General features: G+C 41.6%; 1 protein-coding gene across 5 annotated transcripts in view; it reads right to left on the reverse strand.

Annotated features, from left to right (window-relative positions):
- zdhhc2 (zDHHC palmitoyltransferase 2) overlaps positions 1–18,572 on the reverse strand; it is an 87,087-nt gene extending 68,515 nt beyond the window's left edge. For all 5 annotated transcript variants that reach the window (XM_078398022.1, XM_078398030.1, XM_078397994.1 and 2 more), the window contains exons 1-2: positions 18,303–18,572; positions 850–876 (exon numbers count right to left, since the gene is read on the reverse strand). In XM_078398022.1, coding sequence (XP_078254148.1) covers positions 850–876; positions 18,303–18,426 — 151 coding nt within the window. In that variant the 5' untranslated portion in view covers positions 18,427–18,572. The remainder of the gene's footprint in view (positions 1–849; positions 877–18,302) is intronic.
- Positions 18,573–23,532: the final 4,960 nt, after the last annotated feature.

Consider the following 23,532-nt stretch of genomic DNA (forward strand, 5'->3'; position numbering starts at 1 on the left):
GAGTATTTTTAAGGCATAGATAGATGGATTCTTGATTAGTATAGGTGTCAGTGGTTATGGGGAGAAGGCAGGAGAATGGGGTTAGGAGGGAGAGATAGATCAGCCATGATTGAATGGCGGAATAGACTCGATGGGCCAAATGGCCCAATTCTACTCCTATTCCTTATGACCTTATGACCTTATTTTGTTTTCAATACTAGCAGTGAAAATATAAAATTGCACTGCAGATTAAATAAATACATATTTACATTCTTGACAACATTTTGATTATGTTAGAAACCCTCAAGCAATGCCTAAAGCCCTTCAGTTTGTGGATTAATGGCGCTACTAAAAACTGACTAAATAGAAATCAAAATTTGTATGCAATGTCAATAAAGCAATTCTGGAAACCTGCTAAAACTTTTGATAAGGAGAAACTTTCCCACCAATGTTAGGACATACTTCTTTCACCCATATTTCTACTTACATCTCCCCTCTCAAGTCAATAAATATATTCAAGGCTGATGTGTATAGACATTTAAAGCACAAAGTAGCCAAAAGGAATGGGGAAGGAGTGGCAAAATAAGAGGTCAGGCCAGGTCTAGATCAGCCTTGCTGCCTGGACTATTCTTTCTCCTGTTGCTTATGATCTATTCTAAAGCAGGAGCATTTGCTCTAAGCCACTTTCTCTAGTGGGAATTCTGTGAATCATGGTCTTAATTATTTTCTTTCACACAATGAATTTCCAAACTAATAACTTTGTGACTTGAATTCACCCCATTCCTACGAAGTGTCTCAGCTTAATGTTCGAGTTGCTTTCTAATTGTCATTGAATCTTATTTGATAAACAACTCTAAATTAATCACTTACCTTTTTCTCCAATATTTTTCATTGATACTATAAAGAAAAACAAAAGATAAATTAAGCAAAGCCAAAACAGCCAAAATATATATATCATTTACAACTCCATGGCTATTTGACCCTCATTTGCTGAAGCATCTCCTATCATTCTCTGATCATTAGATAATTTCCATTCACCTCAAAGATTATTTGTGATACAGGTTGTTGGGAGGACAAGCTGCTGATGACACAGTGAGAGTAACTGGAATGTGGAGAACGAAGGGACGACTAGATGATGTGTTTAAGCAGTGAGTTTTTAGGTTTCGGGATAAATCAAGGGAATGACAGGGAAGAAAAGAATGACAAGAGTCAAGTTAGGGGGAAACTAGATTACAAAACCACGAAAGAGAATAATACTAACATTTAAAACCATAAACATTAAAAACCATCATGAAACAATATACACTATACTGGACATCCAACATGAAAACAGAAAATGTTTACAATACGGTTCTCAAGAAAGATCATCGACGTAGAATGTTGACATGTTCTCTTTTGACAACAGCTGCCTGACTGGCTTACTATTTACAGCTATTGTTCCATTGTTCAACTGTTCTCTTTGTAAATGGTCCAAGCTGCAGCCATTTAGCAATGGTAACACCATTCTATATCTGGGATTGGTAGTTAGAATCCCACTAAGAGATGATCATTATCTGGTACTTTTGTGGCAAGAATGTTGCTAATCAGCCCATGCCTGAATTATATCTTGATTTTGCTGCATACAAGCATGGTTTGCTTCATTTGCTGAGGAGTTGCAATGAAACTGAGGAAGGGTCCCGACCCAAAACATCGCTAATCCATGCTCTGCTGAGGTGCTGTCTGACCCGCAGAGTTATTCCAGCACCATGTGTCTTTTTTTGTAAACCAGCATCTGCAGTTTCTTGTGTCCACACTTGCTGCCCTTGTCCTTCTTACAGCTACAGGTCATTGCTTGGGAAGGTGCTGTCAGAGTAGCTTAGGTGAGTGATCACAGTGCATTTTATAGATGGTGCACTCTGCAGCCACTCAGCAATGGTAATGCTGATGAATGTCAAAAAATAGGTGACTGTATTGCTCTGCAATAGCGGTGGCATATTCTCAAACTGGTGACTTGCCTTAATGATTCTACTATTGCCTTTAACCTTTATAGAAAATAGCTTCATAAATATAAATAATGGTGTCTATTTTCAGAATGTTCTGCTTTGTTTTAGTTTTGGTCTCCTAATTCAGTTTTGGTCTCCTAATTTGAGGAAGGACGTCCTTGCTATTGAGGCAGTGCAGCGTAGGTTCATGAGGTTAATCCCTGGGATGGAGGGACTGTCATATGAGGAAAGATTGGAAAGACTAGGCTTGTATTCACTGGAGTTTAGAAGGATGAGAGGGGATCTTATCGAAACGTGTAAAATCAAAAAAGGACTAGACAAGCTAGAGGCTGGAAAAATGTTTCCAATGTTGGGGGAGTCCAGAACCAGGGGACACAGTCTAAGAATAAAGTGGAGGCCATTTAAAACTGAGGTGAGAAGAAACTTTTTCACCCAGAGAGTTGTGAATTTGTAGAATTCTCTGCCACAGAAGGCAGTGGAGGCCAATTCACTGGATGAATTTAAAAGAGAGTTAGATAGAGCTCTAGGGGCTAGTGGAATCATGGGATATGGGGAGAAGACAGGCACAGGTTACTGATTGTAGATGATCAGCCATGATCATAATGAATGGTGGTGCTGGCTCGAAGGGCCAAATGGCCTCCTCCTGCACCTATTTTCTATGTTTCTATGTTTCTGTGTTTCCAGTATTTGCAGGTTTTTATTTCTCTTCATATTTTATTTGGAACACTGCTGTTTAAACACACACGCACTGTCAATTTCTCACAGTTGTTCAACCATTGTGGCAAGAAGCTTCAAGGCATGGAAATGTAAGAGGTATTGTTGACAGTTGACAATTACAACTGAAAACCATTTATCCTGGGTGCTAGCAACATATGTCAAAGATATGTTCTGTGCTTTGTATGGTAAGTAGTAGAGATCTGAAAATAACCTAGTATAAGTGATAATTTATGCATTATTATTTATTGTTTAGGTGTTGTGTTGTTCTGTTAATGTGCTTGGAAAGCTACTATAAGAATTTCATTATTCCAGTCCCAGTGCATATGACAATTAAACACTTGAAAGAAACTAAATAATTGTTTTCAACAACATTTCTAGTCTTTTCCAGTAAAAGAGTCAATGTGTCACACAGCACAGAAAACTGGCCCTTCAGTCTACCATGTCTATGCTGACCATTTTTACAAGTTCCATTTATTAGTATTTCGTTTATAGCTTAATATGTATGCAATGCAAAGAAAAAAACATATAATGTGTGTTAAAGATCCAAAACTACCTGAATGTATTAAAGCTGGAACTTAAATTAAGCCCCTCCTCTGGCTATTCTGCCAACTCAAAACATTACATTAAGGTAAAGGTTCAAACATTAAGGTAAAGGTTCAATAACCAAATGCCAATATCACCGTTATATTCTTCCCTACCATTCACATTTAATATCTCCCTCTCTAAGGGTATCACTCAGCCATTATGAAAATGGGAGTATTTTAACTGTCCTGGACCAACATAAATAAGTTACATGTTAAAAAATGTGCATATAATTCATCGAGGTTTAATCTAGGATACTAAGCCTGTTCGAAAATCATAGGCAACATAGACCTACATTTCCAAGTGCATTGCCAGATCACTTTAATTTGGTTTAGTTTAGAGATACATCATGAAAATAGGCTCTTGGACACACCCAGTCCACGCTGACCAGCAATCACCCGTACACTATTCTATCGTACACACTCGGGACAATTTTTACAGAAGCCAATTAACCTATAAACCTGCCGTCTTTGAAATGTGGGAGGAAACCGGAGCACCGAAGAAAACCCATGCGGTCACAGGGACAATGTGCAAACTCCATACAGACAGCACCCGTAGTCAGGATCCAACCCGGGTCTCTGGCGCTGTAAGGCAGCAACTCTACCGCTGCGCCACAGTGCTATCCTCCTGCAGTGCAGATTCTAAATTATCTTGATGTCATTAAGCAACTAACCTCATACAAATGTGCACAATAATACCTTATCTTGATGAATGTTGTGCTAAAAGAATCATTCAAATTCAATCAATAAACCTGTCATCGTAGACCTAAATAAAAATAAGTACATCAACATTTCCAGGACCTAATAGCATTAGGCAGATCTATTGACCAGTTGCTATTTAAACAAACACAATGTAACATAGTGAGCCTAAAGGGTCATATTTAACTAAAACTACATTTAAAGATTTCTATGTTTAGAAGCATCTAAAAAAATTCACAATTTCCTTCGTTTATTTACCACATTGCATAAACATTTGAAGGCTCTGAAACTTAAATTTATTAATGCTATTAATCAATAAACAGAAGTAATCACTTAAACGTGTAGGAGGGAACTGCAGATGCTGGTTTACACCAAAGAAAGACATAAAATGCTGAAGTAACTCAGCGGAACAGGCAGCATCTTTGGAGAGAAGTAATGGGTGACTTTTCGAGACAAGACCCTTTCTCTACCTGAAAAGTCACCCATTCCTTCCCTCCAGAGATACTGCCTGTACCGCTGAGTTAGTCCAGCATTTTGTGTCTATAATCACCTAAACCTTAATTTAACTTCCAAAGTCAATCTAAGCTGCAGTTGACAATAGAAAATACCCCAAATGAAATTTTAAATGCAAGCGGTCTCCATCAGGCCTTGATGTTATCGATAATTCACTCACTTGGTGATTGTCATTAAAAAATAAGGATACTCTGTGTATCCTTATTTTTTTTCTATCTACAATCAGAATATTTCATGTTTCGATGGAGAGTCCCTGTAATTCATTGAGTTGGAATGGGTACACTGGAACATGGTGTGAAGTAGCTGTGCCATATTGACTACACCCACCAGACCTTCATTAGCACAACTTGCAAAATACACAGCCTTTAAATGGTGCCAAAACATGATTTTGTACACAAAAATGGTGAGTTAATTTAGAAGCCAGTGCAATCAAATTACCTTGATGAAAGTCACAACTGCACCTCTTACGGCACAGAAACAGGCCCTTTGATCTTCATTAACCGTCATTAACCATCCATTTACACAAATCCCACAATTAATCCTATTTTATTCTCCCACATTCTTTTCAATTCTCCTCAGATTCTACCACGCACAATAAGGACAAATTACAGTGGATAATTAAGCAGGTAACCCATGCTTTAAGGATGTGGAAGGATGAAGCACCCGGAGCAGAATAGTGAAAGGCTTGGATAGAAAGGATGTGGAGAGGATGTTTCCACTAGTGGGAAAGTCTAGGACTAGAGGTCACAGCCTCAGAATTAAAGGATGTTCTTTTAGGAAGGAGATGAGGAGGAATTCTTTAGTCAGAGGGTGGTGAACCTGTGGAATTCTTTGCCACAGAAGGCTGTGGAGGCTATGGATATATTCAAGGCAGAGATAGATAGTTTCTTGATTAGTATGGGTGTCAGAGGTTATGGGAAGAAGACAGGAAAATGGGGTTAGGAGGGAGAGATAGATCAGCCATGATTGAATGGGAAGACTTGATGGGAAATCACATAGAATGTGCAAATTCACAACCATAGGAGAGTACTGAACCTCCTTCACTGGAAGCATGGGGCAGCAGCTCCATTGGTGAGCCGATTTGGAGGCCAGATTGAAGGCTACTGTGCCCCTCACGCCTATAGACAAAGCAGACTACATGTGGGTATTTGGCTGGAGTCATGTATCTGCGCTCCATGGCTCAGTGGTGTATTTTATTACAGAACGTCCAGCCTCTGGTTACATTGTACCTTTCACACCTGGAGAATGATTTAATCTGGAAAAGTCTTGGGAGATGGGCCTTCCAAACCAGCGCCTTATCCCCTGCTCCTCAGAAGGAGGCATTGCCTTCAGGTGCTCTCTCCACATTCTGCTATAGGCTGAATGGAACCACTACCCAGCAGGAACAAAGCCTTTACCATTGACCGGATTTTGCTGGCTTTACCTTGCACTAAACGTCATTCCCTTATCAGGTATCTTTGCACTGTAAATGGATTGATTGTAATCATGTATTGTCTTTCTGCTGACTGGTTAGCACGTAACAAAATGCTTTTCACTGTACCTCAGTACATGTGACAATAAACTAAACTAATTTTCGGTACTCATTGCAGCAGACCATGTGGTTCAATTCCAGAGTCCCTCAAAACATAACCAGCTCTTCTCATTTATGCAACTATTTATTGAATCCATTACATGGTGTATGTGTATGTGTTTGGGGAAAAGGTGGTTGATTCCTAGCAGTCAGACTGGGGAAATTTCCTGGGTGTGACTTGTATTGTGTGATATGTGCATTTAAATTCCTTGTTTTGGGGATCAGGTGTCACATCAGCATCCAATGATACTGACATGTCCACTGCATGCTCAGTATGTTTCTTTACGCATTCACCCAGATTATTCCATTTTGACAAACGCCACAGGGATCATCACAATATATAATGTGGTAACAAAATTAGCAGTAATTGTGCTTCCTTATATATTTTTTTAATGTTTCCCCCTATTGAAGCCTCCTTCTGCATCTACCTATCATGGGCCCTTACGATCTTATATATTTCTGTAAGATCATCTCTCGTTCTTCTGAACTCTAAAAAATACAGATCTAGCTTTTTTTTGTAAGCTGTTTGTGACAGGACAACCCTGTGATTGCAGTAATTTGGCCAGTGAATCTCTACTGGACTACTCCAAGAATAAGGAGACCGTTGCTGCACAGTATATTCTAGGTGTGGCCTAACCAACACCCAGTTGTAGGAATAGAACAACACCTTGCAAGGAATGGCCAATTTACACAATGTACCTTCCTAAGTACACGCATAATGACAAATAACACACAAATTAATATGATTATGTGATAGAGGGGGAGGCTGCAAGCTGAAAATATTATAGAAAATGCTTTAACTTGTAGAGCAATGTACAAAATTTGGAACAATATCTAATTACTCAATATGTGCTGTTTTAAGCATTTTCTATAATATTGCACGAGCTGCGTATCTGCTGGACCTCAGACCTTTTAAATACAAAGTCAACAATGATTTATCAAGATAGGCACGTGATTGCACTCATCTCTGTTTCCATGCAACTCATTTTTTTCTGCTCCCATTAGCTGCGAAAGTGTGCCTGGATCACAGATAGCTCCATAGCAACTGCCAATGTTAAGGACATACAACAATGGGAAAAAAACACTCTCATCTTTGCTTCTTCACCAGAAATCTCAATGCCCAACTCAAAAAATGGTGAACATTACTGATGGAAGGTCGCTGTTTCATACAATGGTAAAGATTAGTCAAGTTCAAAATGGTATTGGAAATGAAAATTTACACTGTAGCTGCTTTAAGACCACAACATTCTTGAATCTTTCATTGCCGAACAAACGTGCATTAATATATATTTTTTAATTTGTTCATTAGATGAGCTTAGACTCTGCCATCGTCGGCCTCATCACAGGTGACGATGACAGGGCATACAGAGAACTGATCTAGGAGTTTGTGGACTGGTGGCAGCGGAACTGCCTCCGGATCAACGCGGGGAAAACCAGGGAGATGGTGGTAGATTTCCGCAGGAGCAACTAGGTCCCCCCGACACCGGTGAACATCCAAGGAATGGACATCGGGAGGGTGGACTCTTATAAGTACCTGGGTGTTTAACTCAATAATAAATTGGACTGGACCGAAAACACCAATGCGCTATACAAAAAGGGCTAGAGCAGACTTTATCTGCTAAGGAGACTCAGGTCCTTTGGAGTGCAGGGGGCACTCCTAAGGACCTTCTACAACACAGTGGTTGCATCAGCCATTTTCTATGGCGTGGTCTGCAGGAGCAGCAGCATCTCAGCGGCGAAAGGGAAGATACTTGACAAGCTGGTCAGGAAGGCCAGCTCTGTCCTGGGTTGCCCCCTCGACACAGTGCAGGTGGTGGGAGAGAGGAGGATGATGGCAAAGTTAACATCGCTGCTGGACGACTCCCACCCCATGCAGGACACTGTCACTGCACTGAGTAGCTCCTTCAGTGACAGACTCCTTCACCCCAAGTGCATGAAGGAGAGATATAGGAGGTCCTTCCTTCCCGCTGCTGTGAGACTGCGCAACCAGCACTGCTCCCAGCAGACGAGTCAACAATAACAGCTAAGGAATATAATTTATCCTTGTCTTTACTTTAATTTATAATGAATGATCTCTTACTATCCACTTTGCTGCTGTAACACTGTAAATTACCCCAGTGTGGGACGAATAAAGGAATATATATATAGCATTGCGAAATAGACAATAGATGCAGGAGTAGGCCATTCGGCCCTTCAAGCCAGCACCACCATTCAATGTGATCATGGCTGATCATTCTCAATCAGTACCCTGTTCCTGCCTTCTCCCCATACCCCCTGATTCCGCTATCTTTAAGAGCTCTATCTAGCTCTTTGAAAGCATCCATAGAATTGGCCTCCACAATCTTCTGAGGCAGAGAATTCCACAGATTTACAACTCTCTGACCAAATTTTTTTTTCCTCATCTCCGTTCTAAATGGCCTACCCCTTATTGTTAAACTGTGGCCCCTGGTTCTGGACTCCCCCAACATTGGGAACATGTTTCCTGCCACTAACGTGTCCAATCCCTTAATAATCTTATATGTTTCAATAAGATCCCCTCTCATCCTTCTAAATTCCAGTAAATGAGTGTGTAAAGAGCCAAATTGAATTACTGAAATTTAAACAGATGACCAGATAGATTAAAAGTGTAAGAAAATAACTGCAGATGCTGGTACAAATCAAAGGTATTTATTCACAAAATACTGGAGTAACTCAGCAGGTCAGGCAGCATCTCAGGAGAGAAGGAATGGGTGACGTTTCGGGTACTTTTACCAGATAGGCATGCTTCAAAATATTCCACAATACATTAAAATAGTAAAGCGTTTCTCAAACAAACAAAGTCAAACAAAAAATGATTTACAATTAAGCAGCAGATATTGGATGAGGTGTGAGTGATCTACAACTTTGCCATAAATATAGTTTTCAGGAGGTACTGAATCAAGTCTGTACTTCTAGATCCCAGTGAAAAAAGTCCATGTTCGTCACAAATAGGTGGCGTATCTTCAGCGGTGACAGGTGACAAGTGTTGCTGTTGATCGGGAAAAATTCATAGAACAGCGACCATTTTGCCACAGAAAATTCACCCTCAAGTGTGTGGATGTGATACCATACACCTTCAAATTATATTTTAGAGTCTAAAGGTCAGGTTTATACTGGCATCAAACTGCAAGGATTTACTGAGATTGAAACAATGGTAACGGTATGACAGATATTTCATGACCTATAGTAGAATTTATTTTATGCAAAATTGGTAGAAAATGCTTCCTCACCAATTGAACAGATTTTTAAAGTCTCAGCAATACAGTTAAATTCAGAATTGGTTGTAACCACAGCAACAAGTAAATGCTCCATTTTACATCAATGTGTTCGAGGGAGATCCACGCTAGATCAAATTTCCTTCGCTGTAACGCAAGCTTAATATATATTTACAAAATAATAAGAAACATTAACTGTAAACTATCATCCTGCCAAACAACAGAATGACTTCCTTTACTTTAACAAATAGTTTCCTGTGCATCATGATTCATCATGAAATTAAAATAGAAATGTTGGTACAGAGATTTAAATTATTAAATAACTTTTTTAATGATTTACAGCTGAGAACGCAGATGGAACCAATTGGTAAATCAATATATATGCCGGTGGAATCCAGGTAAATTTGTTTCCCCCATAATGAATATATTGAGAAGTTTTCATTGGAAAGGCTGACAGTGAATGGCAAATTCTTCATATAGACCATTGATCTTGCAAGTAGGATGTAGGTAAGGACAATTTTGGATTAGTAAAATTGTTGAATAACCTGGTTCCAATTGTTGGATAACCCACCTAGTTCCAAACACCCTTCCCCATTTGGCTCCACCTATCACCTGCATGCCTTTGCTCCAACCCTTGCTCCCAGCTGGTTCCATTATAACTCCCATAACTGGTTCCAGCATACCCTCCCTACCTAGTTCCATCATCCCTCCCCCCTACCTAGTTCCATCATAGCCCCCTACCTAGTTCCATCATACCCCCTACCTAGTTCCATCATACCCCCTACCTAGTTCCATCATACCCCCCTACCTAGTTCCCTCATACCCCCTACCTAGTTCCATCATACCCCCTACCTAGTTCCATCATACCCCCCTACCTAGTTCCCTCATACCCCCTACCTAGTTCCATCATACCCCCCTACCTAGTTCCATCATACCCCCTACCTAGTTCCATCATACCCCCTACCTAGTTCCATCATACCCCCCTACCTATTTCCATTATACCCCCCCCCCCCAGTTCCATCATACCCTCTACCTAGTTCCATCATACCCCCTACCTAGTTCCATCATACCCACCTAGTTCCATCATACGCCCTACCTAGTTCCATCATACCCCCCCCCCCCCCACATGGTTCCACCTGTCACTATCAGTCTCTGTCCCATCCACCTGCTATGTACTGGCATTCTTTCCTATTGCCACAGTCCGGATGCAGAGAGATGATCCAAAACAATGATTTATACCTTCCTTCTTCACAGATGCTGCTTGACTAGAGGACTTTCAATGTTCTATTATTGTATCCACATACATACAATTGGCTGAATTTGTGAACATTGAGCAGGAGCGATGTTTCACAATATCAACAGCCTCTGAATATCTGAAGCAATGTTGTAGATGAACCACTAAAAACAAAATCATTTGCAGTAAAGATTTATAGAAACATAGAAAATAGGTGTATGAGGAGGCTATTCGGCCCTTCGAGCCAGCACCGCCATTCATGTGATCATCGCTGATCGTTCCCAATCAATAACCCGTGCCTGCCTTCTCCCCATATCCCTTGATTCCACTAGCCCCTAGAGCTCTATCTAACTCTCTCTAAAATCCATCCAGTGATTTGGCTTCCACTGCCCTCTGTGGCAGAGAATTCCACAAATTCACAACTCTGGGTGAAAAAGTTTTTTCTCACCTCAGTTTTAAATGGCCTCCCCTTTATTCTAAGACTGTGGCCCCTGGTTCTGGACTCGCCCAACATTGGGAACATTTTTCCTGCATCTAGCTTGTCCAGTCCTTTTATAATTTTATATGTTTCTATAAGATCCCCTCTCATCTTTCTAAACTCCAGTGAATACAAGCCTAGTCTTTTCAATCTTTCCTCATATGTCAGTCCCGCCATCCCAGGGATCAATCTCATGAACCTACGCTGCACTGCCTCAATTACAAGAATATCCTTCCTCAAATTAGGAGACCAAAACTGCACACAATACTCCAGATGTGGTCTTACCAGGGCCCTATACAACTGCAGAAGAACCTCTTTACTCCTATACTGAAATCCTCTTGTTATTTGAAGGCCAACATTCCATTAGCTTTCTTCACTGCCTGCTGTACCTGCATGCCAACTTTCAGTGACTGGTGTACACCCAGGTCTCGCTGCACCTCCCCCTTACCTAACCTAACTCCATTGAGATAATAATCTGCCTCCTTGTTTCTGCCGCCAAAGTGGATAACCTCACATGTATACTGCATCTGCCACGCACCTGCCCACTCACTCAACCTGTCCAGGTCACCCTGCAACCTCCTAACATCCTCTTCACAGTTTACACTGCCACCCAGCTTTGGGTCATCTGCAAACTTGCTAGTGTTGCTTCTAATTCCCTCTTCCAAATCATTAATATATATGGTAAACAGTTGCGGCCCCAACACCGAGACTTGCGGCACTCCATTCGCCACTGCCTGCCATTCTGAAAAGGACTCGTTTACTCCTACTCTTTGCTTCCTGTCTGCCAACCAATTTTCTATCCATGTCAACACCCTACCCCCAATACCATGTGCTCTAATTTTAGTCACCGATCTCCCGTGCAGGACCTTATCAAAGGCTTTCTGAAAGTCTAGATACACTACATCCACTGGCTCCCCTTCATCCATTTTACTTGTCACGTCCTCAAAAAATCCAGAAGATTAGTCAAGCATGATTTCCCTTTCATAAATCCATGCTGACTTGGACTTATCCTTTTACTGCTATCCAAATGCACCATTATTGCCTCTTAAATAATTGACTCCAGCATCTTTCCCACCACCAAAGTCAGACTAACTGATCTATAATTTTCTCTCTCACTCCTTTCTTGAAAAGTGGGATAACATTAGCTACCGTCCAATCCACAGGAACTGATCCTGAATCCAATGAACATTGGAAAATGATCACCAATGCGTCCACTATTTCTAGAGCCACCTCCCTGAGGACCCTGGGATGCAGCCCATCAGGCCTAGGGGATTTATCATCCTTCAGTCCCATTAGTCTACCCAATACTATTTCTCGCCTAATGAAAATTTCTTTCAGCTCCTCTACCCACCTAGATCCTCTGTCCTCCAGTACATCTGGGAGATTGTTTGTGTCTTCCTCAGTGAAGACAGATCCAAAGTACCTGTTCAACTCTTCTGCCATTTCCTTGTTACCCATAATAATTTCACCCGTGTCTGCCTTCAATGGACCCACATTTGACATTGCAACTCTTTTTCTCTTAACATATCTAAAGAAGCTTTTACTGTCCTTCTTTATATTCTTGGCCAGTTTCCCCTCGTACTTCATCTTTTCAGCCCGTATTGCCCATTTTGTTACCTTCTGTTGTCCTATGAAAGTTTCCCAATCCTCTGGCTTCCGGCTACTCTTTGCTGTGTTATACATCTTTTCTTTTAGTTTTATTCCATCCCTAACTTCCCTTGTCAGCCACGGTTGCATCCTACTCCCCTTAGAATCTTTCTCCCTTTTTGGAATGAAATGATCCTGCATCTTCTGGATTATACTTGTAAACTACCACGATATAACACACTTGCAAGAGTCATGTTTTAATACCAGCTGAAACTAACAACCATGCTAATTATTCTCCAGAGTGTCATATGCCTGCCATATGTGTAGATTGCAATCTGTGAAGCCTTTTTATCATCTAGTTTTGCTGTAACTCAAGGCAGATACTCAAGCCTGCCAGTAATCTGCTAGAAATCAATTGGTGGTTAGACCCAAAAGTAATGGACTATGTTAATTATTAACAGAATTTCATGTAAGTCATGTCCTAAATATTTATTAATTTTAAGACAACACTTTAATTTCAGCAACCCGGTGTTTTGGCATTATAAAAGTTGTATTTTACATTCAATGATTTTCTGTTTTGAACATTTTCCCCTCAGTGATTATAAACAATAGACAATAGGTGCAGGAGTAGGCCATTCAGTCCTTCGAGCCAACACCACCATTCAATGTGATCATGGCTGACCATTCACAATCAGTACCCCGTTCCTGCCTTCTCCCCATATCCTCTGACTCCGCTATCTTTAAGAGCTCTATCCAGCTCTCTCTTGAAAGCATCCAGAGAATTGGCCTCCACTGCCTTCTGAGGCAGAGAATTCCACAGATTTACAACTCTCTGACTGAAAAAGTTTTTCCTCACCTCCGTTCTAAATGGCCTACCTCTTATTGTTAAACTGTGGCCCCTGGTTCTGGACTCCCCCAACATTGGGAACATGTTTCCTGCCTCTAACGTGTCCAATCCCTTCATAATCTTATATGTTTCAATAAGATCCCCTCTCATTCTTCTAAATTCCAGCGTATACAGGCCGAGTCGCTCCAGTCTTTCAACATACGACAGTCCCGCCATTCCGGGAATTAACCTAGTGAACCTATGCTGCACGCCCTCAATAGCAAGAAAGTCCTTCCTCAAATTTGGAGACCAAAACTGCACATAGTACTCCAGGTGCGGTCTCACTAGGGCCCTATGCAACTGCAGAAGGACCTCTTTGCTCCTATACTTAACTCCTCTTGTCATAAAGGCCAACATGCCATTAGCTTTCTTCACTGCCTGCTGTACCTGCATGCTAACTTTAAGTGACTGATGATCAAGGACATCGAGTCTGAAGAAGGGTCTCGACCCAAAACGTCACCCATTCCCTCTCTCCTAGATGCTGCCTGACCTGCTGAGTTACTCCAGCATTTTGTGATACCTTCGATTTGTACCAGCATCTGCAGTTATTTTCCTACACAAGGACACCCAGATCTCTTTGTACTTCCCCATTTCTTAACTTGACACCATTCAGATAATAACCTGCCTTCCTGTTCTTACCACCAAAGTGGATAACCTCACATTTATCCACATTAAACTGCATCTGCCATGCATCTGCCCACTCACACAATCTGTCCAAGTCACCCTGCATCCTCATAGCATCCTCCTCACAATTTCACACTGCCACCCAGCTTTGTGTCATCCGCAAATTTGCTAATGTTTCTTTTAGTTCCTTCATCTAAGTCATTAATGTATATTGTAAATAGCTGCAGTCCCAGCACTGAGCCTTGCGGAACCCCACTAGTCACTGCCTGTCATTCTGAAAGGGACCCGTTAATCTCTACTCTTTGCATCCTTCCTGCCAACCAATTTTCTATCCATGTCAGCACCCTACCCCCAATACCATGTGCTCTTATTTTGCCCACTAATCTCCTATGTGGGACCTTATCAAAGGCTTTCTGAATGTCCAGGTACTCTACATCCACTGGCTCCCCCATGTCCATTTTCCTAGTTATATCCTCAAAATATTCCAGAAGATTAGTCAAGCATGATTTCCCCTTCGTAAATCCATGCTGACTCGGAACAATCCTGTTACTGCTATCCAAATGTTCCGCAATTTCGTCTTTTATAATTGACTCCAGCATCTTCCCCACCACTGATGTCAGACTAACTGGTCTATAATTTCACGTTTCCTCTCTCCCTCCTTTCTTAAAAAGTGGGATAACATTAGCTACCCTCCAATCCACAGGAACTGATCCTGAATCTATAGAACATTGGAAAATGATCACCAATGCGTCCACGATTTCTAGAGCCACTTCCTTAAGTACCCAGGGATGCAGACCATCAGGCCCTGGGGATTTATCAGTCTTCAGTCCCATCAGTCTACCCAACACCATTTCCTGCCTAATGTGAATTTCCTTCAGTTCCTCCATCACCCTAGGACCTCTGTCCATTGGAACACCTGGGAGATTGTTGGTGTCTTCCTTAGTGAAGACAGATCCAAAGTACCTGTTCAACTCGTCTGCCATTTCCTTGTTCCCCATTATAAATTCACCTGCTTCTGTCTTCAAGGGATCCACATTTGTCTTAACTATTGTTTTCCTCTTCCCATACCTAAAGAAGCATTTACTATCCTCCTTTATATTCTTGGCTAGCTTACCTCGTACCTCATCCTTTCTCCCCATATTGCCTTTTTAGTTATCTTCTGTTGCTCTTTAAAAGAGTCCCAATCCTCTGGCTTCTTGCTCATCTTTGCTATGTTATACTTCCTCTCCTTTATTTTTATACTTCCCACAAGTTTATGACTTCCCACAAAGGCATTACAACAGTAGGCACATTTTAATCTTCTGTATAAAATGAAGCACAAATAATATTCCTCTGCCAAAAGCAATTTAGCAACACTGTTTGGTTATAGCTATGTCACATAATCTAGGCTAACACATTGGTACAGCACTGATGGTTTAATGTTATGTAGGATGCCATTTTTTAGATCATGCTTTAAAGATCTGCTCTGTCGATGTAAAATATTCAGTGACATTGTTAAAAGATGAATTGGGGAGCTTTCCTGACATCCTGGTCAACATTTATCCTACAACCAACACCAACTGTTGTGCAACGTTGTGCTGAATGTTAAACCTTCCTGCATACAAACTGGTTCCTGCATACAAACTGGCTGCACACAACAGAGCACCAGGACATCATGAGATTTCATGTGGCAATAAATAAGCACTAACTACAGGCATTATTTGTAGTCATATGATTCAAAAAATGATTATGCTTAGTGCCAGTAAAATATTATATGTTCAGTTTCAAGACGGGTGCATTTTGAGATAAGCTTGAAAAGGAATACCTGAATGCAGAGGCCTGCTGCATTTCTGCAGTGGTCAGTTCAACCACAAGGTGTTGCGCTAATGTGGTATCTCAACTGCAACTAATGGCACAAACAATGCATCGCAATAGTACACTAGACAAACACGTCCTTGGGTGTCAGCCTTCATATAAAATAAAATCATCCAGAAATAAGGTTTCTGGATCAAACACTTTCTACTGGAATGTGCATACACTGCATACACAAACATACACTATTCTAACATTATTTATTCCTAAATTGGTTATTGCAATTTTCAACAGAATAGCTACATTTTAAAAATGCAAACTGGCATAAATTAATTCCCCCAAAACTGAGATGTATGCCACATTCGAATCAAAAATATATATTTTAAAAGTAAATGCTGAAAATAAAGAGAACTATTCGTATCCAGAATAATACCAGGCTTGCAACCACACTCAAGCAAATACATGTATTTCTTATGTGTAGGAAAGAACTGCAGATGCTGGTTTAAATCGAAGGTAGACACAAAATGCTGGAGTAACAGCGGGGCAGGCAGCATCTCATGTATTTCTTAAATGTTTTACAAATTCGCAACAGTGTGTTATATTTCTCTTAGAATCCTACTTATACTTGTTTTACTTAGAGCAAAACAAACATATCGGCACTCACCAACACATTTCATTTTAGTATGCATTAAATGTACGAAAGGAACGTTGTATGTTACTCATGACCGCGAAACAGTATTTTGCAAATAGAGAATAGTTTAATTAATTTCAGAACTTTGTTACAATGAGTGTACATTTTTACATCTTTATGCGTGTGTAACCTAAATGGCACAAAGTATATATTTTCTACAAAGATCTGTTAGTATGTATCTTGGCAGACACACAACGTATGGGGTGATCAGCATTTGGATCCAGCTCAGGAATCTAAGACACTCCAACTGCAGTTTATTGTTCTTTATACAGCCACATATTTCATATGTCATTGCAACCTGATTACTTCGAGATAATTTTTCCAAATTAAAACTATTGTTTTGTTACGAATGTTATCCTGTGGCATTAGGAGAATCTCAACTATCACTGAGTTTTGCATTTTATAACATTTTCCTTTAGATTAAAGCTCTACATGCCTTATTGCGTCGGTGAAACAAGGTATCGGCTGAAATTTGGGTTAGGTGTAAACAAATGCCAATATGGGAGTTGTACTGTATCTGAAATTACCCCGCCCAAACTATACTAAAACTAGGTCACACCGTTATGGAAAATCAGGGAAAAAACCCCGATAACCGATTTCCCCAAGAGCCAGGAATTATCCAATTACACCAGTAAAGGCACGTTCTTTACAACGATTATTGTGCCATTAACCAGGACAGGCGCTTTATCTCCACACGGACCCGAATGCGAATTGAACACATTTGCAGTGGGCGTGGGATCGGCAGCTGCAGCCGCAAACACATAAAATGGTGATGACCCGCCGACTGTTTACAAACACCACATCACAGAGCAAGAGGGGCTGAGAAGGACAGCGGGGGCGGGAGGAGATCGGGGAGCGGGGCTGGGGGTCAAGGGGAGTGGGGGTGAGGGGCTGCTGGGGGTCAAGGGGGGTGGGGGTGAGGGGCTGCTGGGGGTCAAGGGGAGTGGGGGTGAGGGACTGCTGGGGGTCAAGGGGAGTGGGGGTGAGGGGCTGCTGGGGGTCAAGGGGAGTGGGGATAGGGAGAGGAGGAGGGGGGGATGGGGAGGGAGTGAGGATGGGGAGGGGGGGTGGGGAGAGTGGGGATGGGGGAGTGGGGAGAGAGGATGGGGGGGAGTGGGAGGAGGGTGAGTGGGGAGAGTGAGGATGGGGAGAGTGGGGGTGGGGAGAGGGAGAGCGGGCAGGCCGGGAGACACGGGAAGTCAAGAGTGGAGGGAGGAGGGAGAAAAGTAGCGGCTGGGGCGGCAGAAATGGGGGAGAGGGGCAGATGAGACCGGGGGGATGGAGGAGGGGGGGGGGGGGGGGAGGGAGAGACGGGGAAAGAGGAGTTTGGGATTTAGGAGAAACGGGAGCTGGGGAGCGGGAGTGACACCGGGGAGAGTGGGAGGTCGGGAGGGACAGATGTGGGTGGGAGAGACTCTGGGAGGATGGGGAATGGGGACGGGGAGAGACTCTGGGAGGATGGGGAATGGGAGAGACTCTGGGAGGATGGGGAATGGGGAGAGACTGGGAGGATGGGGAATGGGGAGAGACCCTGGATGGGGGATGAGGGAGGTGGGGAGGAGACTGTGGGAGGGAGGAGTGGGGAGATGTGGGGTCTGAGGGGCGGGCGAGGCTGTGGGCAGGGGATGGGTTTAGGGGTGGGCGAGATGTGGGAGCGGGTGGGTCGTTTCTGCAGCGCGGCTGGAGGTTTGACAAGGGGGCATCCATCCCTGCACAGCTCTGCTCATCCTGCCTTACCCACGCACAGCTGGACGACATAGGCGTAGTAGGACCAGCAGGCGATCAGCCCGATGAAGAAGACGGGCACCCAGTACAAGACCCGCTGGCACCTCTTCAGGGTGCGGGACCGCGACGGTGCCATCTTCTCCGGGCGGGCAGGGTGGTGGAGGCGGCGGCGCTGGTGGAGGTGGAGGCGGCTGGTCCGTTGATCACTCGGGCTCCCCGCGACTGAGCGCCGCTCCGCTCCGCGCCGCTCCGGGCCCGGCCCCGTCAGTCAGTCACACTGCAGAGCGCTGGCACGCCGGGCATCACATGGACGGCGCAGACACTACACATTGATCAGCCGACCATTCTCTCCCCTTTTTTTTTGTGCGAAGCCTTGGAAGCTTCAGCAGCAGTCTTTTTGAAAGTATTCAAGCAAATGAATAATCAATCCAGCAATTATTAAAGAGCATAAGAAAGAAGAATTATATATATATATCTCTGTTTTAAAAATTGGGAGCAACGCTGACTCGTGTAGGATCATTTTAACAAAATCATGGTTAATTGGCCTCTGTAGATTCTGATATATATCAGAATTATATTTCAGAATTATATTTCTGATATAATTCAGATTGGAGTTGATGAGTTTGTGAGAGGGAATGGGCTGCAGAGTATAAGCAGGGAATGCAGTACTGCAGATGCTGGAAACGACCAACAACAAACTGCTGGATAACTCAGCGGATCAGTCAGCATCTGTCGAGGAAAATCGAAATATCAGACCTCGAATCAGTCATGACCTGAACTGTCGTCTGTCTATTTCCCTCCACAGACACTGACTGGTTTGCTGAGTTCTTCCTGCTATTTTTTTTTGCAGGTTGAATAGAAATGAAACGAGAGCTGGCATAGACTCGAATAGCCTCATTTTACGCTGTAAGGAAATGTGAGGAATAGGATCATAAAAACATGTAATCTTTATATGTTATGGCTTTCCGCCTATGCATGTAAAATATTTAGAGCATTTTCTAATTAGGGCCACAGGACTACAAATACTGTCATAATAACTGTCATAATAATTGCTAAGAATGAATTGATGTTTTAAAATGTAATCATGCATTGTCCATTTGCTCTTTCAGTGTACTCCGCCATTCATTTGTGGCTGATCTTTAATCTCAATGTACCAACAATTTGAGTTGTGAATTTCTGTTGATTTACTGTGATAGACCCTCGGATTATCATATGATGCTTCATGCTATGGTGTTGGCTTGATACTATGAATGATGGGTTAGAAGAGACTACTTTTATTATATTGTTTACAGTGTACTATGTTTACATATTCTGTTGTGCTGCTGCAAGAATTTAATTGTTCTATCTGGGACACACGACAATTAAACACTCTTGACTCTCTTGACTACTCGTGAACAAATTTAACTGTGAATTTTGACAAGGTAGCATGAGCAATTATCTTCAGTGTGAATAAATTCCTTCAGTTCCTGCGATAATCTTTTTTTCTTACAGATCACAATTCCAGGATGCAAGGATGAGCAATTTTACTATCAGACTGTGATTGCACAGTTGAATGTTGTTTATCAAATCAAATTCATATTGCTGACACACTGCTTGCCACATGAGTCATCTGATATTGGTAATGGAAGTGTGATCATCACACTGCAACATTTGGATGACTGACTCTTTTTTACAGCTAATGGCAGTGTTTAGGCACCCCAACTAGATGCAATATTAGAGCCTAAGGACATATTTTGAGAGGATGGACCAACTTGGACATGTGTCCAAATATAAAGTCACGGAGACGCACAGCATGGAAACAGGTCCTTCGACCCAACTTGTGCATGCCAACCAAGATGCCCCATCTAAGTTAGTCCCATAAATCCACATTTGGCCCGTATCCCTCTATCCCATCTATAAAATGTAGATTTTATTGATGTAGATTTTATAGATAGGAAGGTCGATTTCCCACTATTCTGTATGAACATTTGAACTATCAGCAGAACATTGTGGCATTCCCAAGTATTCTCAGAAACCATACTTTAGCCAAGACACGTCATTGTGAAAGCCACTGCCAGGATTGTTATTAGTGAAATAAGAATAGAAAATTGAAAGCAATTAACAATGTGCATAATTTGTAAGGAATGCAAAATTATATCACCCAAAAGCAAAAGAACAGACACAAATTGGAGGCAAATTAAAAATATACAAAAGATGTAGATTACACAAAAACTGAAGATACAAAAAATGGCAGTGTTGTTGATTGTGGGAGGATAGTCTAAGGTTATAGAAATATATTTATCAATTGGTAAAATGGGCAGAGGACTGGCACATGGAGTTTAATCCTAAAAAGTGTGAGATGATGTACTCAGAGAGGATAGACCAAGTGGACCCGTTGGGCCCAAACCTCTCCTGCATTGGTGCAGCACCCTCTCCTCCCCCTCTCCCCCTCCCCCCCACTCCATCCCCCTCAACCCCCCTTATCCACCCCCCTCCATCCCTCCCCCCCTCCCTCAACCCCCCTTATCCACCCCCTTCCTCCCTCCATCCCCCCTCCACCCACTCCCTCCCTAGGAGATAGATTTAAACTTAAAAATGTGAATAACTTTAAAAATAAAACACCGGTTTCAATGAAACTTCTTCCATTAGCACCAAAGGGACGACGGTGAGTAAGGTGGGTCTAAAATTGTCGCGCTATCATGTACTGCTTTGGCTGTGGTTCAGGAACAAACAAACAAACAAACAAATGAGATTTTTAGTATATAGATGAATAAATGAACATTGAGATATGCAATGAAACGTGCCCCCCTAGGTAGTATTGACAAACTGGGAACTCAGTGTAGAAGTCCAAGGATGTCTGAGGTAGATAAGGCAACGATTTTATAGATAGGAAAGTCAAGAGGGAGTTAGAGTTTTGAAGAGGGAGTTAGAGTTTTCAAGCGGGAGTTAAATTTAGTTCTTAGGGCTAAAGGAATCAAGGGATATGGGGAAAAAGCAGGAACGGGGTCCTGACTTTAGATGATCTGCCATGATCATATTGAATGGTGGTGCTGGCTCGAAAGGCCGAATGGCCTACTCCTGCACCTATTTTTCTCTGTTTCTATAAGATGATGAAGGTGGCATTTTTTAGCTGGGACATAGCTCGTCCATAGCTGAGCCTTCATCAGCTACGACATAGAATAAAAGAGCGGAGAGGTTATGGTACAGCTTTATAAAGCATTGACTAAGAGGGTACCATATAGAGATGTACAAAATAATGAATGATACTGACAGGGTAGATAGTAGGAATGTTTTTGTTGTAACATAGGTGTCAAAAACTAGTGCACATGATCAGATACGGGAAAAAAAGATTTATTTCACCTGCAGAGGTTGTTGGGGTCTGGAAAGTACTGCCTGAGTGGGAATCGAGTGGGCACTCTAACAACTTTTAAGAAATATCTAGATCAGCATTTGAACTGGCAAGGCATAAAGACTATGGACCGAGGGTTGGTAGGTAAAATTATTGTAGACATGTAGTTGACAGCATTGAAATAGTTGGGTGACAGGCTTGTTTATATGTCATATGGCTCCATGACTGACAGAACAAAAATGTTGTAACTACTCCGTGGAAACAAACATTTAACATTTCAGGACAATTATACTTTGTCAAAACTGGGAAAATACTGTAATTGTTAACATTACACAAACTAGAGTAGTATTTCATGCAAAGTGACTTACTTTTCAAGATACCACAGGGAACTAACTGATAAGAACAATGGAATAAAATGATTTCCACTGTTCACGAATCTTGAACTTGGGAGGTTAGTCAAAAAGTTTGAATCAGAAGTTCATTAGGAAACATCAACATAGCAGAACGTGGTGAAAATTTAAAATTCCCTTCTGCAAACAGCAATTGACACCAGATCAATTGCATAGTAAAAATTGAGTCTGAAGGTTCTTTGTTAACCAAAGTTAAAGAAAAGTTTGGAATATGGAGTTAGGCCACAAATCAATCCTGATTAACAGACTTAAGAAGCTAAGTTAAACCAGACGCAAATGATGACATTCTATTATATATTTTTATTTTCTGTACCAGTCACATTTGTGGATGATTCCACTCTGTAGTTCCACAGCATCTAGCTTTTCACCATGTAGAAATTACTTCTCTAACCTACAATTCTAAAGAGAGCAACTTCACATTTTCCGAGAGATTCATTGCTACAATTTTGCTTGACATTTCCTTCATTAATTCCTCTCAATTTAACTGCCATTTTGTGTGCATTGCCTTTGGCTAGTAGTCTCTTAAGAACATTGTAAATTAGTTTTGTATGTTTGTATTAGTAGCTTGCTTTATTTCCTCTTTAATTTATATAGTCAGCACTTCAAGAAAATTTAGAGATTTATTCTGCACTTTTAACTTCTTAAAATACTTGTCAGCTTTCTCTTTACAACTGAAGGTGTTTAGCTACTTAATCGTAACCCATATACTGACAGTTTATCCGAGAGATCTATGATTTGTCTTTTCTTTCTTTCACTTCTCTTAAATATTAACATTCATATTTTCCATTCTAAATGAATAATTTCCAGATTTGGAGAATTTGTAAACAGCTTGTTAAGGTGTGGGTGTGACCCCAAGTCCTGAAGGACTTCATTCTAGGGTCTTGAATGAAGGACCAAGTGAGATGGTTGATGGGTAATGTTTAATTTTCCAGAATTCCCTAGATTTGGTTAACATAGAAAATAGAACAGTACAGCAGAAGAACAGGCCCTTTAGCCCACAATGTCTGTGCCAAACATGATGCCACTTCTTATCTAATTGCACTCAATTCATTCCCTGCATAGTCATATGCCAATCCAAAAGTCTCAAATGCCACTATCGTATCTGCCTCATCCACCACCCCTGCCTGCACGTTCCAGGCATTCATCAGCCTCTGTGTAAAAATGTTCCTCCGCACATCTCCTTTAAACTTTGCCCCTCTCACCTTCAAGCTATGTCCACTAGCACTTGAATTTTCCATTCTGGTAAAAAGATTCTGATTGTCCATGCCTCTCATAAGGTGCCATTAAATTAAAAAATGGCAAATGTGACTCATATATTGAAAAGAGAGTGGAGGAAGGGATACAGGAACCACGAAACAAGAGACTGGTTCACTTAACAGGCATTTTTGGAAAATATTGTAAGTTACTATTGAAGAAATTATAGTAGGGCACTAACTAGAATTCAATATAATTGAGCAACATCAAAGGATTTGTGAAAGGGAAATTATGTTGACCAATTTATTGG

This window comes from Rhinoraja longicauda, chromosome 1 (assembly GCF_053455715.1).
Source record: "Rhinoraja longicauda isolate Sanriku21f chromosome 1, sRhiLon1.1, whole genome shotgun sequence".
Taxonomy (NCBI): Eukaryota; Metazoa; Chordata; class Chondrichthyes; order Rajiformes; family Arhynchobatidae; genus Rhinoraja; species Rhinoraja longicauda.